General features: G+C 37.4%; 1 protein-coding gene across 1 annotated transcript; it reads left to right on the plus strand.

Annotated features, from left to right (window-relative positions):
• Positions 1-9,386: 9,386 nt before the first annotated feature.
• SMIM38 (small integral membrane protein 38) lies at positions 9,387-9,518 on the plus strand. Its single transcript, XM_087954093.1, has one exon. It carries the CDS (start codon positions 9,387-9,389, stop codon positions 9,516-9,518), a length of 132 nt encoding a protein of 43 aa, XP_087810219.1.
• Positions 9,519-15,847: the final 6,329 nt, after the last annotated feature.

Genomic DNA, 15,847 nt, shown 5'->3' on the forward strand with positions numbered 1-15,847 from the left:
CTCTGCTGAGCCTTCTTCACTATGGCCTTGGTATTAGGGGACCAGGAGATATCAGCTGAAATATGGATGCCAAGGAATCTGATCGTAGGGACAGTTTCCACTCGTTCTCCGTTGATGATGAGTGGGGCATGGTCCTGTCCATGTTTCCTGAAGTCCATAATCAGTTCTTTGGTTTTATGGACATTCAGTGCCAGATTGTTCTGTGAACACCAGATAGACAGGTTCTCTACTTCTGCCCTATAAGCCGTCTCATCCTCTCTGGAGATGAGACCAATCACGGTCGTGTCATCCGCAAACTTTATGATGGTGTTTGTTGCGTGGCTTGGTGAGCAGTCAAAGGTGTACAAGGCATATAGCAGAGGGCTCAAGACACAACCCTGGGGGGAACCAGTACTGAGTGTAATAGTGGAAGAAAGGTGGGGGCCAAGTCTAACAGACTGTGATCTGTCTGTCAAAAAGTTCTTAATCCAGGAGCATGTGGGGGTGGGGACCTGTAGATTATACAGTTTGGATACTAGTATATCTGGGATGATAGTGTTAAACACAGAGCTGTAGTCCACAAAGAGCATCCTCACATAGCTCTGTTTGTTCTCCAGATGACTCAGCGCTCTATGAAGTGTGATGGCCACAGCATCCTCTGTAGATCAGTTTGCTCTATAAGCAAACTGATGTTGTTCAAAGGAGGGTGGGAGGCAGTCTCTGATGTGCTGTGAAACTAGTCGCTCAAAAACCTTCACAATGGAGCTTGTTAACGCTATGGGCGTATAGTCATTGAAAGTGTTTATATTTGTTTTTTGGGGAACGGGGATGATGGTTGCAGCCTTCAGGCATTGTGGGATGATGGCATGTGTTAAAGATAGATTGAACAGCTCTGTAAGTATTTCTGCCAACTGGTCAACACACGCTTTAACTACTGCACCAGGAATGCCATCAGGCCCAGCAGCTTTCCTGGGATTTACTGCGCTCAGTGCTTTTCTCACCTCATGCACCTGAAGAGAAAGAGGTGCAGCGTTGTGGTCCTCGTGAGGCAGTATGTCCAGGTTCTTGGTGGTCTCAAAGCATGTGAAAAAGCTGTTTAGCTCCTCTGCCAGAGTGCTACTGCTCTCGCTGTTTGTTGGGCCCTGGCCTTTATAGTTGGTCAGGGACTGTATCCCCCTCCACATCTGCCGTGGGTCACTGTCAGTAAAGTGGCCCTCGACCTTCCTCCTATACATCTCCTTAGCATGTTTGAGGCCCCTTCTCAGCTCAGCTCTGGCAGTGCTGCACTGTGAGGTGTCACCTGCTCTGAAAGCCAGGTCACGGGCCCTGATCAGAGTCTGGACTTCGCTGGTCATCCAGGGTTTCCTGTTTGGGAAGGTCCGTATGCGTTTGTCCACAGTGACATTTTCTACACAGGTCTTCATGTAGAAAAGCACAGTCTCTGTGTATAACTTGAAGTCCTGTTGTTTGAAGATGCTCCAATCTGTGCGGGCAAAACAGTCCTGAATCTGGGAGAGGGCATTTTCAGGTAAATGCCTGTATCTTAGGATAGGAAATAAGAAATTCATTCCATTTGTTCGTCATCAGCTAATCAGCATCCTTAAAATATTTTATACTTTCCCTCAAAAATGCTTTTAATTAGCTGGATAGGATAATTAATAAAGAAGCATATCACTCTATGAACAAGGCGTTAGAATAATCTAGATTGGCTGATTTAGGCTAAAGATTCCCAGTGACGAAAAGCTGTTTGATGTGACTTTGTTTCTTTTTTGCAATATTTATGGAGCATTTATACATATTTAGTCCTAAAGGGGTTAGGGCTATATTTCTAAATAAATAAATATGTGCATTTATAGGTTATTTTATAAAATTGCTCCTTCTCAAAATCATATTAAATCATAATATGATTTTGAGAAGGAGCAATTTTATAAAATAACCTATAAATGCACATATTTATTTATTTAGAAATATACTGAAGAATAAATTAATAAGCATACTAAATAAATTAAAATAGAAGGAAAACAATTCAAAACCTTAAAGCAAAGTTATATTTAAACTTATTGAAATGTCAAATAGGATATATTTGAGCCTTCTAAAACCCCAAAGAAAGGATATAAATTATACTTTTTGGCAGAAAATTCCATAGCAATGATGTGAAAAGGCCCAACCCTATTAATCTTTTCTTTTTGATACACAACAGATCTTAACTACTGGTAGACTCATTCTAGAAAATAAGAATCTATAGTTTTCCTCATGACAAACTACATGTTTTCATAGGTAGCCATGATTATGCATTGTGCCTAAAACAGACTATAAGGCCACACAGTTGATATGCAACTGAATGCTGTGGTTCATATAAGAAGGAACCCGACTCTTCACCTCTGCATAAAATGTATTGCAACTCTGCATAGAGTGTATTGCAATGCTCTAACTGGAAAATGATCACAAATAGATCTCTAATGAGCATGTGTACCTTCACTGGAAATAGATATAACCAGGCAAAGGCATAGGCACTTTTGACCATTGTATCCTCCTGATCCTCCAAGAGGAATAATGACTTCAGAAATAAAGTATCTTCCAGTTTTTTAAAATATGATCCTTCAGAGGAAATACAACCCTTTCCAGATCAGGCTGTAACCTCAAATCTCAGATTACTTTGTCTTTCATGCTTCTGCGTTTTATGTATTGTTCAAGATGAGCACTTCATATCCTCCAGATTTCCTTAGGTTGTGTGGGAGTTTAGCATACTTTGCTTTGTTTATTCACAAATGCTTGGCTAAGTCTAAGGGCTAAGCTCATTAATTATGGACTTGTAACTTAAGGGAATTTATGAATGAATGCGTGTGATCACTCTTCCTTCTAAGCCTTGCCTCACCCAACTTGGTTAAGAAATAGGAAGGAGGAAGCACACAGAGTTGGCAATTGAATTTTCCTCCTGGGTGTTTCTTTAATCAGTGTCTTTCCTCTATTGTTATTTTCTCCAAGTAATTCTTGCTTGGTATGTGTTTAGCAAGTTGGTATTTGTGCTAAATTTTTGGCCTGATGATCTCTTTTCTCTTTTATAGTTTTTTTTTTCAAACTCGTCTATGCTTAAATGCATAGAATTTCCATTGCAGTTCTCTTCTAAATATAACACATACAATAGTAAAATAATTTTCAAATTTTCCACAAGTCTTAAAGTTGCCAAGTTTGGGGACCCTTGTTTTAGATGATAAAATAACTTAATTATCTACAACAAAAAAGTTGTAGATAAAGATTTTGCCTGTAAAGTGATATATATTGTAATTAAATGTCATCTATGTGATTGGTTATGACTTTTCAAAGAGAATGGAGAAAAATCATTCAGACGTACAGTACTGTTTCATCCCAAATCAAGAGAGGGGGACTTCTTGTTGCTTGACAGTGACAACCTTACCGGTATTATTTTTCGTCTCTTAATGGAGACCAGCAAATGGAAGAACTAACAATAAAAGCAGAAATAATTAGAAATCAAGTGAAAAGATTTAAAAACTGGACATGTCCTGGAAATGATGAATTGCGTGGCTGATGGCTCAAATATCTGATGAATAGAATGCTGGCAAGGAAAAGCACTACAGTCAACTTCTACCAAAAAAGGAACAACAAAACAAGGGGAAAGTGGATAAAGATAAAAACCAAGCAAAGGCGTACAACTGTAAGATTAAAAGAAGAAACTGAAAACTTGATTTTGGCTGCTCAAGAGTAAGTTATTTGAACTAATGCAATCCAGGCCGGAATTGAAACATCATCAAATGATTCAGATTATGCACAGAAGCAAAGGGACAGTAGATTATATACAAAGCTCGTGCAAGAATATCACACAAAGTGATTATCAATAACTATATCACACAGACTCTTAAATGAAATATCTGTAAAAATGATCATAGGCCAATAATGAATAATTGGTAGGAACACTGAAAAAAAATAGTTGAAAATGAAGATGTTTCTCATCCAAAAAGTTTCTTCAGGTCCATATGCAAATGTGTTTCCTTAGCAATAGAAGCATTTCCCATTTACCTCCTTGAGTTAAGGTATAAAGAATCTCTGATAATAAAAACAGATGCTGAGGTTTTTCTCTTGAAGACTTCTTAGTGAAAGCTACATTTTAATTTTATTAAACTCATGCCCCATATTTATAGATGCACAAATAAACCTAACTTAGTCCTACTGAAGCCTGCTATGATTAACATGTGCTTTTACTGTAGATCATTTTTACAAAGTACCAGGCCATTGTATTAGCATTTGTCGGTCCATTTTGAAGGATTTGAAAGGTGGATAAGGGGTTAGTAAGTTCAAACATATCTTTTAACTGCAATTTTAGTGGCAATAGAAATGTAAATCATAACTGGAAAAATCTTGGGAAAGAATAGCATATAGAACGTGCTTACTTGAAATAATTATGATTTTTTTTTCTAATCTTCCTTTTGTTTTGGTCCTTTTTTAAATCTTTGGTCTTCCCTTTCTTTCAAGTAAACAATGCTACATTGAGATTTTTCTTCTTCTAATGCCTATACCTTAGCTTTCTTACATCTTTGACCTCTTGTGACTCCTTCCTTCTGGGAGTTTTAATTCCAGACATACTGGCTATATTCACACAACATGGTTGACTGAATCAACTACTTCCTCCCTTTCCAGGTTAAACATTTATTGCTATGTGTCAGCAGTCCATGGTCACCAATATCCCAGTGAAAGAGAGAGAGACAAGTTTTGAGGTCATTCCAGATGCTGCAATAGTTGAGAGGACATGATTATTTGTGGGCCAGCAATGTCCACAGAGTAAAGAAAAAAGAAGCAATAATCTGTAGCAGATTATGTATTATAATCAGAGTTCCTCAAAAGTTGATGAACTGGAGAAGTTTGTTAAATCTCACCCATTGCGTTTCCCATGCGATTAGTGACTAGTGGAATTAGTTTACTTCCAAATAATCCTTGGGCTGTTTTGGACAGAGTTAATTTCATTCTGAGTTCCTGGTTTATTTGCTTGTGCAATACACTTACCATTAAACATTAGCTCTGTGAGGCAGTCCACACAAGAAGCACAACCAGGGCTCAAACTTCATTGTAAGGTTACATTAAGTTGTAAATGTAAAATCAATTGTAGTACGATAACAATTCATCTTGCAAGAGTGACAGTATTTCTCCCCTAGTTTCTATCTGGAAAATTAGAGAGGATCTCTTCTGAAATATTTTCCTCATCTTCCCTCCCTCTGCAAGCTGAGATATCTTTTATACACTAATGGTCCAGTCTATGGCTCTTCATTCTGTCTCCCAAGATCATTCCCACATATCATTACACTAAGTGTTGTCAAGTGAACAAGACCAGTGAGAACTTTTGTCACAATTGTACGTTCCTCATGCAACTGTGAGGAATCTTTGCCAAAACTCAGTCAGTTATTTGTCCTAGACTTTGATGCCATAATAACGAAGTGTTTTTCATTCCTGTTAGTATCATATGATGCAATATAGAATTGGATAAAAAGTATCTTCACATTGTCTTCACATTTTTTTCTCAGTTTGGAAAAACAACTTTGATAGTCTTTCTTTTCACTTTTGTCGTGATTGTTCTTTCTCTACATTTGTAACTTTGTAAGTTATTTGTTGCATATTAAATAGCAAGCATGTGCTCTGTGTCCTTCCAGCTCAATGTAACATTGAAAGAATTTAGCAGATGTATAATCACCAATGCTTAAAACAATTGTTGACTTTGTCCACATTTCACATTTTGTTCTTTGCAGATAAAAATTCTTAACTTGGCTTTTAACAGGAGATATTTAAAAGAGTGTCTTGTTTTCATTTGATAGTGCGGGGAATTGTGGGACTTTATGTAAATATTCTGAAATGAAATGCCTTTACTTTTCTATATTGATAAATGGCCATGCTGAATAATAAATATTGGTCACCTAGTCTTTAAGGATCTAATAAAACTTTAGTTCCTATATTAGAGCAAAGAAACTTGCTCCCTGTTCTCTTTTCACTTTCCCTGAATATGTGAGCCAAAATGTAAGTTAAATGTCCAATTTTCTTATTCTATCAATATTTTTATGCAAATATATTTTCTTTAGTATTAATCTGGCTACTTATTTCTACTAAATTAAAAAAAAAGTTACATACTTTACTGTTTACTAGACTTTATGTATATATTTTGAAAAGGATGGAAAAGTTTTATTAATAGTGAGTAAGAGTAGTAGATTATGACTAACAGCTTATATATATAGTCATACTAATATAGGAATAGTATACATTTTTCTTGTATAGTGTAAAATCTTGTAAAAGCTCTTTTCTCCTTCCACTGTCTTTCTTTAACAAATTGAAGATTACTAAATATGTCGTTGCAGTTTTTTAAAATGTAAAAGAGATTATCAATATAATTAAATAATTGAACTTGGACCAGAGAAACCCAGATTCATCTCAATCATACTGTGCATCATTGAAACTTACTGAGTAACTACCTCACATGGAGTATTAGTCATTCCACTTTTATCTGGGAAAAATGGCAGGATAGAAATCTAACAAATAAAAAAAAAAATAGCAGAGAAGCTATGATGAAATTAATCTTGTGCAGAGATTACTCTTAAGGTCGCAATAGCTGCAACGTTACTGCTGGTCTATAATGGAGAAATATACAAATCTATTTTCATTAAAAAGGGGCAAGTAACTATATAATTTGGACCTGAGTCAGCATCAGAGTGTTCAGAGTTTTTATCCAGATGAGAAAGTGCATCCAGAGTAACAATATGCCCAGATCTGCTTTGATGGATCAGAATAATGATGTAAAACGTGGAGCTATTGCAATTACTGACAAGTTGTGGAAAGACTATAAAGGGCTACTGAAACCTGTGCTTTCCTCTCTAAAAGCAACGAAAACAGATTCAGGAATGTCTCATCCCTTGGATAAATGAGATGACCATAAAAATACAGTATGTATACTGTATATGGTTCTGTTTGTAATGTACATATAGATGTATGTATATTCACAACACACACACACATACACACACACACACACACACACACACACACACACTCCTGATAGCAAAGTGTTTATTGGTTTGTTTGGCTTTCTGTGTAATATCATTTCATTTTTAATTGTAGAAAAATTAGCTTAAATTCTAGGTATCCACAAATATAATTTATTTATTTCAAACATTTTTATACTGATTTCTCAAATGTTCATAGTGATTATAACCTCCTGCATCCTCAGAAAAACTGTTCAATTTGAAGTCTTAATGAAATGATCATGCAGGTGACAATTTTCTTACCTCTTCTTGGGTTTGAGGAATCTTGGCAACAAAACTTCTCCCTCTAGCTTTGGTTTGCACTTGTGAAATAGACATTTAGGCTGATTTGACTTCACTTGGTGGGATATAGTCCTACCTCCTGACTTAGAAGCTCAGAATCACTGACTTTGAAACTAACTTCTCACAATTAACTCTTAGCCTGGAGAGGATGTTTCAAAAAGAGCTATTGCTTGTGTCCTGCAGGGAGTGATATCACTGTAACACCAGCAATACCAGCATCCCATGGCCTTAACTCTTTGCAGAGTGTTTGATGGAATAACAGTTTTTCTTTGGGAGAAACCCTCCAACTGTCAGTTTTAGTTCTACACTGAAGTCTGTCAGCTCTTTCTTGGTAGCCCTGCTATTCCCTGACACCCATGGCATTACTTGATGTGATACAGACCTCACTGTGACTATGTGTGCTGTGACTCAATTCACTGCCAAACTAGGAAATGAGTGTGTTAATATTTACATAAACATTTATTCCTACAGTTCAAGGACAACAAGCATTGGGAGGTAGAGGTACCATGGTAAATCCTATAACTAAGATATCAATTTGTATAGTCTCCCACTTGCTAGAGCAGCTCTGGGTGCTTAAAATGAAATAAAAAAAATAATAGGCAACAAACCATACATAGGAGAACAAACCCACCAGGACTAGATTCAGCAGTCCACCTGCATTTAAAAAACAAAGGCCACTCTTTTGAAGACAGCAAAGTCCACATTTTGGACAGAGAGGACCGCTGGTTTGAAAGAGGGGCCAAAGAGGCCATCTAAGCCAAATTTAACATCCCTCTCTCAACAGAGGGGAAGGGATACAACATCATCTATCAACAGTCTACAACACAGTCCTTTTATCAGTTCCAAGAAGGCTCCGCACCCATTTGCACTACTCAGGTGACCCTGAGGACACAGATAAACCTCCAAGTGGTCTCAATGACTCTCTAAAAGAATGCAAATAACTAGCTGTCTGCAAGGACTATAAATCCTTCCATTCCCTACCATCCAGTCACAGTTGAAGAAGCTTCTTGGACAAGAAGCAAAATGTTTTCAAAGAAAAACAAGTCCAGAAAGAACTGATGAAATAGCTTTGACATCCATCACTATACCATTCTAATCCAAATTTGCTTCAATATTTTGTTTACCTCCAAATAAAGTGTTTAATTGTCTTTACATTTCCTTTAAAATTTATGCAGGTTTGAAGCAGTGTTTATGCCAGTCAAAAATGGTCAAAATCAATTCTCTTTAGGAATGTTTTCTTTTAAACACTTACATAAATCTTTCCCCTCAAACTTGCTTTCACTTAGTATCCCTGAAAGATTTTCTCCTTAAGAGAAAGTGAACAATTTTCTTTCCAAGATTTTAGATTGACATGAGTGTGTGTCTGTGTGTGTTTGCAATTGTGTGTCTGTGTGTGTTCTTGCATGGGGCAGCGTGCTAATTGTTGACCAATGCATTTTGGGAAGTATCTGTGCTCTGATTTTCTTTCCCTTTCTTTTTCCTCCCTCCCTCCCTTTTCAATTTGTCTAGGAAAGGGGAAAAAAAAGGTTTCCAGTGTTGTTTCCTGCAAAGACCATTCTTATGAGTCCATTGGACAGTGTGGGGGGCGACTCATACCTAATTGGCTTAAGAAAGGCTCTGATTGTCTGGAGAGGGCTGGAAAGTGCCGCATGCGCTTTTGAAAAGGAAGAGGGAGAAGGTGCCTGGTTTCGCTAAGCAGCTGCTGTTGGAGATGTTTGGAGATTACATCAGCACTGGAGGAAAAAAGAACTGAAAAAAACAACCCAACTTCAGAGAGAGCGCGAGTGAGTGTTTATGGAGGCCCCCCATTTTTCCCGTTCCAAAGATCTTCTGACAATACTGTTATTGTCAATATAAGAGTTCTTAATTCTGTATGAATAGTGCATGGGGCCTCTTGATTAAATAGTGTATTACATGTTCCAAATCTGTCAGCTGCACTCTTCTCTCACATGCTAGTGAGATCACTTGGAATGGAATGTTATAAGAACAGCTCCATTACATCACCAAATAGGACATTATATAATTAGATCACCAGAAATAGTGTTAAAAAAAAGAGAGAGAATCCAGTGGCTTCTTCATTCTAGCTTCAATATGGAATCAGGCCTTTTGTTGACTGCGCTGATTTTGATAATATTAATGCGATTTATTTTATGGTCCTGCTTCAATGTTTATTTGGATTACAAGCTGGCCCAAAGACGTCCTGAAAAAAGGAAGGACTCTTGAAAGGGTTTATATGCATCTTCAATGATCCAGTGACACCTTTTGGAACAATGTCCTAGAAGAAGATGAATTTTTATCTTTACAATGGGTGATTCGAATAGTCTCTCTCTTTTTGTTTTGGTAGGACCAACTGAATACGTCTGCATGTTCAAATGTGCATGTGGCAGTTTTAAAGAGTTCTAGCCTCTCATGAGACACAAATTGCAAATTAGTCAAATTAAATGATATTCTTTGTAAAATAGTTCGCGAACTTCTTGCTGGAATGAAACTGCAACCACTTGCTACTTAATTGCTTTAGTCTAGCCAAGTGTGACTTTGTTGTTGAAAGCCTGGGCAGCCAATCAGAGAATTCCACAATTTTGACAAGTTATATGGGATCACTTCCTTGTTGCTGGACCAAGCTGTTGACCTGCTGCTTTTGCCTTCAATAATGTCTGCATGTAAACACCAGCACATGTCAACTTGAATCATGAAGACTGGCATCCATCTGAAGAAATGGGTGCCTATCGTTTTCAACAACCTGTTCTTTAAAGTGATTCTTCAGAACTGTTTATATTAAAACAAATTTCAGTATTTGAGTCTAGAAACTTTGCTTGGTACATTCTTTTCCTTTAGTTTCTTAGTTTTGGGGAAAGAATAATATCTCTGAAAATAATAATACAAATTAGGTAACCCTCCTTTGAATGTAATCAAAGGTCTGTTGAGCTCAAGAATTCTAACTGCTGTAGTACATGTGTACCACATTCTTGCCCTACAGTGCTTTGCTAAGACCCTTTAACAATTTATTTCAGAAATGAAAACAGAGAACACAATTGCTGCCATTGTATTAAGATTTAATAAATCAACATTGCACAGAATTTAGCTTTGCCTCTTTTTGAGAATGGGATCTTTTAAAAAAAAAAGGCAATAAAATTTAATGATGAAAATGTTGGGCCCAAATTCATGTTTCATTGACTACCACCAAAAAAACCAATGGATAACTTTAGGTTGGACATTCTGAGCCCAGTCCATCTCACAGAGTTGTTGTTAAGTGATACAAGTCAATAATCTGCCTTAAGCTTTCAAAGAAAAAGCAGGATATAAAAGCAATGAGTGAATTAAGGCATTGTATAAAAGTGTCAAAGCAGAATATCTGCCTATCTTCCATACTTCTCTAAGCTGCAACTTTTCAATTGTATTTGACAATAAGCCTCAGAAACCTGACTGAATTCTTGAAGAAAGTTTTTCTAGATCAGGAGTGTCAAACTCATGTCATCACAGCAGTGTCTTGTGATGTATTGGGATTTCCCCCCCCCCCCTTTGCTAAACTGGGCATTGATTTGTCCAGTGTGTGATGCATCCAGCCCACAGGCCAGGAGTTTGACAGCCCTGTTCTAGATTATCTGTCTCATTGCTCCACTACAGAAGCCAAGCTATGCATTTTTAATGTATTTTCAAGGTTTAGAGCTATCTAATATTAATGCCTCAATTCTTTCTGGACAGTTTGCTTCCAGATTTATCCTATAGCAGCTTTTTCTCTGGGTGAAATAGAATACCCAAGAATTGTAGTTCCAATATACTTTGGAATTATCCAGTTAGAGGGAATGTCCTGGAAGTTGGGAGCCTTATCAGATCTGCAGAACATCTTGTAAAAGGGCAAATTTTTATGTTACCTCAAATGGTTACACTGATTGTAGTGGGAATTAATACCTATGTTAATACCTATGCACCTATGTTCCGGAATGCAATGTCACATTAGCATGTTTTAGTAGTGATAGCACATTGCAATGCCCCTATTACAGTTGTGCTATTTCACATCGTTGGAAAAACATGGTTAAACAGCACAGGGGTTACTCTGTTTGATTTATAGCTATTATTATTTTCTGGCACAGCAGTTTATGTGCTCTGTGAAATTTTCAGTCACAAACCATGATGTTACATAACAGGGCAGTGAGACACATAGGATTCATCTTGAGTGGAAAATTCCCACAGAGGCAACACATGCATAAAAAAATCTGATATGCCACAAATCCCTTGGAATGTAGCTTTGTGTGACAAATGGTCATAAGTTATAGTTATTTAAAACATTGAATTTGTACATATTCTCATGTTGTTCCTTCCATTCCATTTCTAGTTTTCCTGTTTTTGAAATGTAAATAGTAACAAACAAAAATGTTTTGTGCAGACTTTAAGAAATACACTTACTTATTACACATTTGCATTTTTACTTATGACCCCAAACTCTAAAAAACTGGAAGAATACATGTAAAAAGCTATTGATTTTTGATATTATTCCTTTCCTATACAAATATAAAAGACAGAATTGACATCAGTTCCATACTGAAGTAAAGGAGAACTAGCTGCAGCCTACTTGTACACAAACAAATAAATACACAATTATTGTTTCTATTACCAGTTAAAATATAACTATAATTTGCTATTTCATTTTGAAGGCATCTGCTTGAACAATTACTATCAAGACATACTGTATATCCCTACTGAATGGGCTTCCATAAACAACTTTGGCAATGCGGTATGTGGACCAATTATTTTGCATTATGGTAAAGAATTATGAATATTGGGGTGAGAGTGTTATAATTAAATTGACTCAGAAGAAAATTAAAGAACAAGGTCAGGATTGTCTTGTACCCCACTGTACACAATAAACTGCCCCATCACAAATGAGGGATAGTGGCTACAATTGACAAACAGCACCGTCCTTTACACTAATAAAATAATAAAATAAAGGGGAACAAAAGAAAAAAAGAGAGTATAATTTGGATGCTTCTAAAAGCCTTGTAATGAACAATGAGATGCTATTGGTAACTTACCTAATGAAAGAGTACAGTATTAGATGTAGGACTTCTTCTTTTGCCTCTACATTTTATTTAAAACAACAACAACACCCTTTTTGTTATTGTTACACTGTGAATGGATATGAAGGCCTTGTGTGTTTTGGAGAAATGGAGGATGTCAATGAAGCATGTCCAGATCCATGTGCTCCAAAGCATGACTTATTATTCCCTGATGGGATAAAATAGTTAGATACATTAATTTGTGTGAAGCACATTTCATTCCTTTTTTAAAAAAAAGACTTATGTTTTTACATTATATTCCAGCTGTTGGGCTTTTTTTTTTTTTAAGTAGCAACAGGGATGTGTGTGGAAATATGTATTACTTCAAAACCAGAAGTGGGATTCAAATATTTTTACCACCAGTTCGATGGGTATGGCTTGGTGGGCACACTTTGTGTGTGTGTGCAACCCTTTGCATGCACGCACATGCCAAACGCGCACTTTGCACAGGTGCAGAGGCGTTTGCACAGGCACAGAGGTGTTCTAACTCACCTCCTGCAAGCCTGCACAATCCCGGTCGCTTTAGCAGCTGCCGCGAGGAACTCTTCTGTGCTGCGCAAAGCAGCTGCGCTTCAAATTCAGAGGATAAAGGTGAGTATGTGAGCCCAGGTGAGTGGGCAGGCCCAACAACAGAGCAGTGGAGAGAACCGGTTCGGTTTCTGCTGCTCATCTCTGCTACCGGCTCTGCAGAACCAGGCTGAACCGGTAGAATACCACCACTGTTGAAAACCTATTAAACATTTGGAAAATTAACAATTGATTAGAAGATGTGGATGCTAGAGACTGATTCCGATACACATACATAGGGATAGGAGAAGATGCTGCTGCCTTTTTTTTAAAGTGAACCAACCACAATAGTACTCCCAACATTAACATAGAATGCAATAAGTTTCGGTCAGCCATCAACACACCCCAATCAACATCTAAAAAGCTACTTACAACAGGCACTATAAACACCACACACAGCACACGTTCTGCTAGAGAGAAGTTCCCTAAAGATGGGCTGGATGACAAAACCTCAGGTCTTGGTGACTAACCCAGATTGGATCTTGCAAGTTTTGGTGTTTACAATTCTCCAAACTCTCAGCTAGAACAAACAATGTATGCACCTACATTTTTATTTATCAGATGAAAACATTGTGTAGAAAAAAAATGTGATTTATTTTCATATCGAACATTATCAAAACTTCCCATCCTTAAACTTTAAATATTCCTGAATTTCTTCTCTGCCTGCTGTCAAATACATTAAACTATTCTACCATGATCAAAATGACTTTAGCTTCTGCATTTAAAGTATCTTACTATAATAGTTTTTGAATAAAATTTGACAGAAAGTTTAAATTAGCAATGAACTGGCTGTACAAATAATCAAGATGGGTTGAGCAGCAATCATTATCTATGCCAGCAGTGACCGGTGAAAAGTATGAAAAAAGACTGAAAGGAATCTGAACACTGGCAATGTATATCTTCTTGTGCCTGCATTTAAAGTCATAAATATTAGACTCCCTATGTGCCATTTACTTAGGTATTTAACTTCTTAAATCTTAAGAGTTTTTAGGTTGGTCAAATCAAAGCAATAATCAACATATGTATCTGTTTTAGGAACTCATGGGATTTATGTGCCTTAAACTACTGAACTGCAGGTGGAAATGTTTTACAGAAGGACTTCAGTGGTTCTCTCTGTTACAGCTCAGCTTTACTTGAGCTACAGACTGTTTTCCTGAGTCCCTGTTTGCTTCTTCATCTTAGCTTCTAGCTTTGCTTTATGGTACCAAATTCCAGTTTATCTGGCAGGACCTGTCAAGGGCATTGCCAGAATTAAGGAAGCCTTGACCAGATGATCTCTGGATGTCCATGTTTTACTGGGTATTCTGGTTTCCTAGTTTTTCTTCATCAACATAATAACAGATAACAGATAATCAGAGTTGGAAGGGACCTTGTAGGTCATCAAGTCCAACCCCACCGCCCAAGTGGGAGACCCTACACCATTTCTGACAAATGGCAGTCTAATCTCTTCTTGAAGGTCTCAAGTGATGGCGCTCCCACAACTTCCAAGGGCAAGTTGTTCCATTGGTTGATTGTTCTCACTGCCAGAAAGTTTCTCCTTATTTCCAGGTTAAATCTCTCCTTGTTCAGTTTCCATCCATTATTCCTTGTCTGGCCTACAGGCACTTTAGAAAATATCTTGACCCCTTCCTCCCTGTGGCAGCCCTCAAATATTGGAAGACCACTATTATGTCTCTCCTGGCCCTTCTCTTTACTAGACTAGCCAAGCCAGTTCCTGCAACCGTTCATTGTATGTTTTAGCCTCCCTAATCATCCTGGTTGCTCTTCTCTGTACTTTTTCTAGAGTCTCAACATGTTTTTTATAATGTGGTGAACAAAACTGGATGCAGTACTTTAGGTGTGGTCTTACTTTATAGAGTTGTATTAGTACTTCCCTTGATCTTGATTGTATTCCTCTGTTAATACAATTTAGGATTGCATTAGCTTTTTTGGTGGCTGCTGCACACTGCTGGCTCATATTTAGCTGGTTGTCCACTAAGACTCCAAGATCCCTCTCACAGTTACTGCTATTGAGCCTGGTTTCACCCAGTCTATATGTGTACTTTTGGTTTTTCTTGCCTAAGTGTAGGACTTTACTTTTCTCTACATTGAATTTCATTTTGATAGATACGGCCCAGTGTTCTAGTCTATCAAGATCCATCTGGATCTTGAGCCTATCTTCTTGGGTGTTAGCTATTCCTGCCAGCTTAGTATCATCTGCAAATTTGGTAAGTTCCCCTTCTATTCCCTCATCTAATGAAGATATTGAAGAGTACTGGGCCTAAGACGGAACTTGTGGCACCCCACTGTTTATTTCCCTCCATTTAGACTTAGACTCATTAAGGACTACTCGTTGAGTACGGATTGCCAGCCAGTTGTGAGTCCATCTAGTGGTGGTGCTATCTATTCCACTTTTTTCTAGCTTACTAAGAAGTAGGTTGAGGTCTACTTTGTTGAATGCCTTGCTGAAATCTAAATATATTATGTCCACAGTAATTTGCTGGTCTACTAATTTAGTCACTGTGTTGAAGAAAGAAATAAGGTTGGTTTGGCATGATCTGTTTTTAACAAACCTGTGCTGACTGCTAGTTATTACTTTACTTGTTTCTAGATGTTGGCAGATCTGTTTTTTTTAATTATCTTTTCCAGTATCTTCCCGGGTATTGATGTTAGGCTGGTCTATAATTTCCTGGGACTGTTTTTTCCCCCTTTTTTGAAGATGGGAACCACATCAGCTCTCTTGCAGTCCTCAGTTCCCTGGTGCTCCAGGATTTTTGAAAGATATGGTGCAGTGGTTCTGAGATGACCTCTCCTTTAAAACTCTGGGATGTAATCCATCAGGCCCCGGTGATTTGTTTTCATCAAGATCAGACAGGTGTTCTCTTACTATTTGTTTGCTTATTTTAACTTTTATTTCTGGTCTGTCTTTTACAGTTATGTTTTTGGTGGGTT

The sequence above is a fragment of the Notechis scutatus genome, chromosome 1, assembly GCF_049901735.1.
Source record: "Notechis scutatus isolate UNSWTSFEM ecotype Mainland chromosome 1, rNotScu1.2, whole genome shotgun sequence".
Taxonomy (NCBI): domain Eukaryota; kingdom Metazoa; phylum Chordata; class Lepidosauria; order Squamata; family Elapidae; genus Notechis; species Notechis scutatus.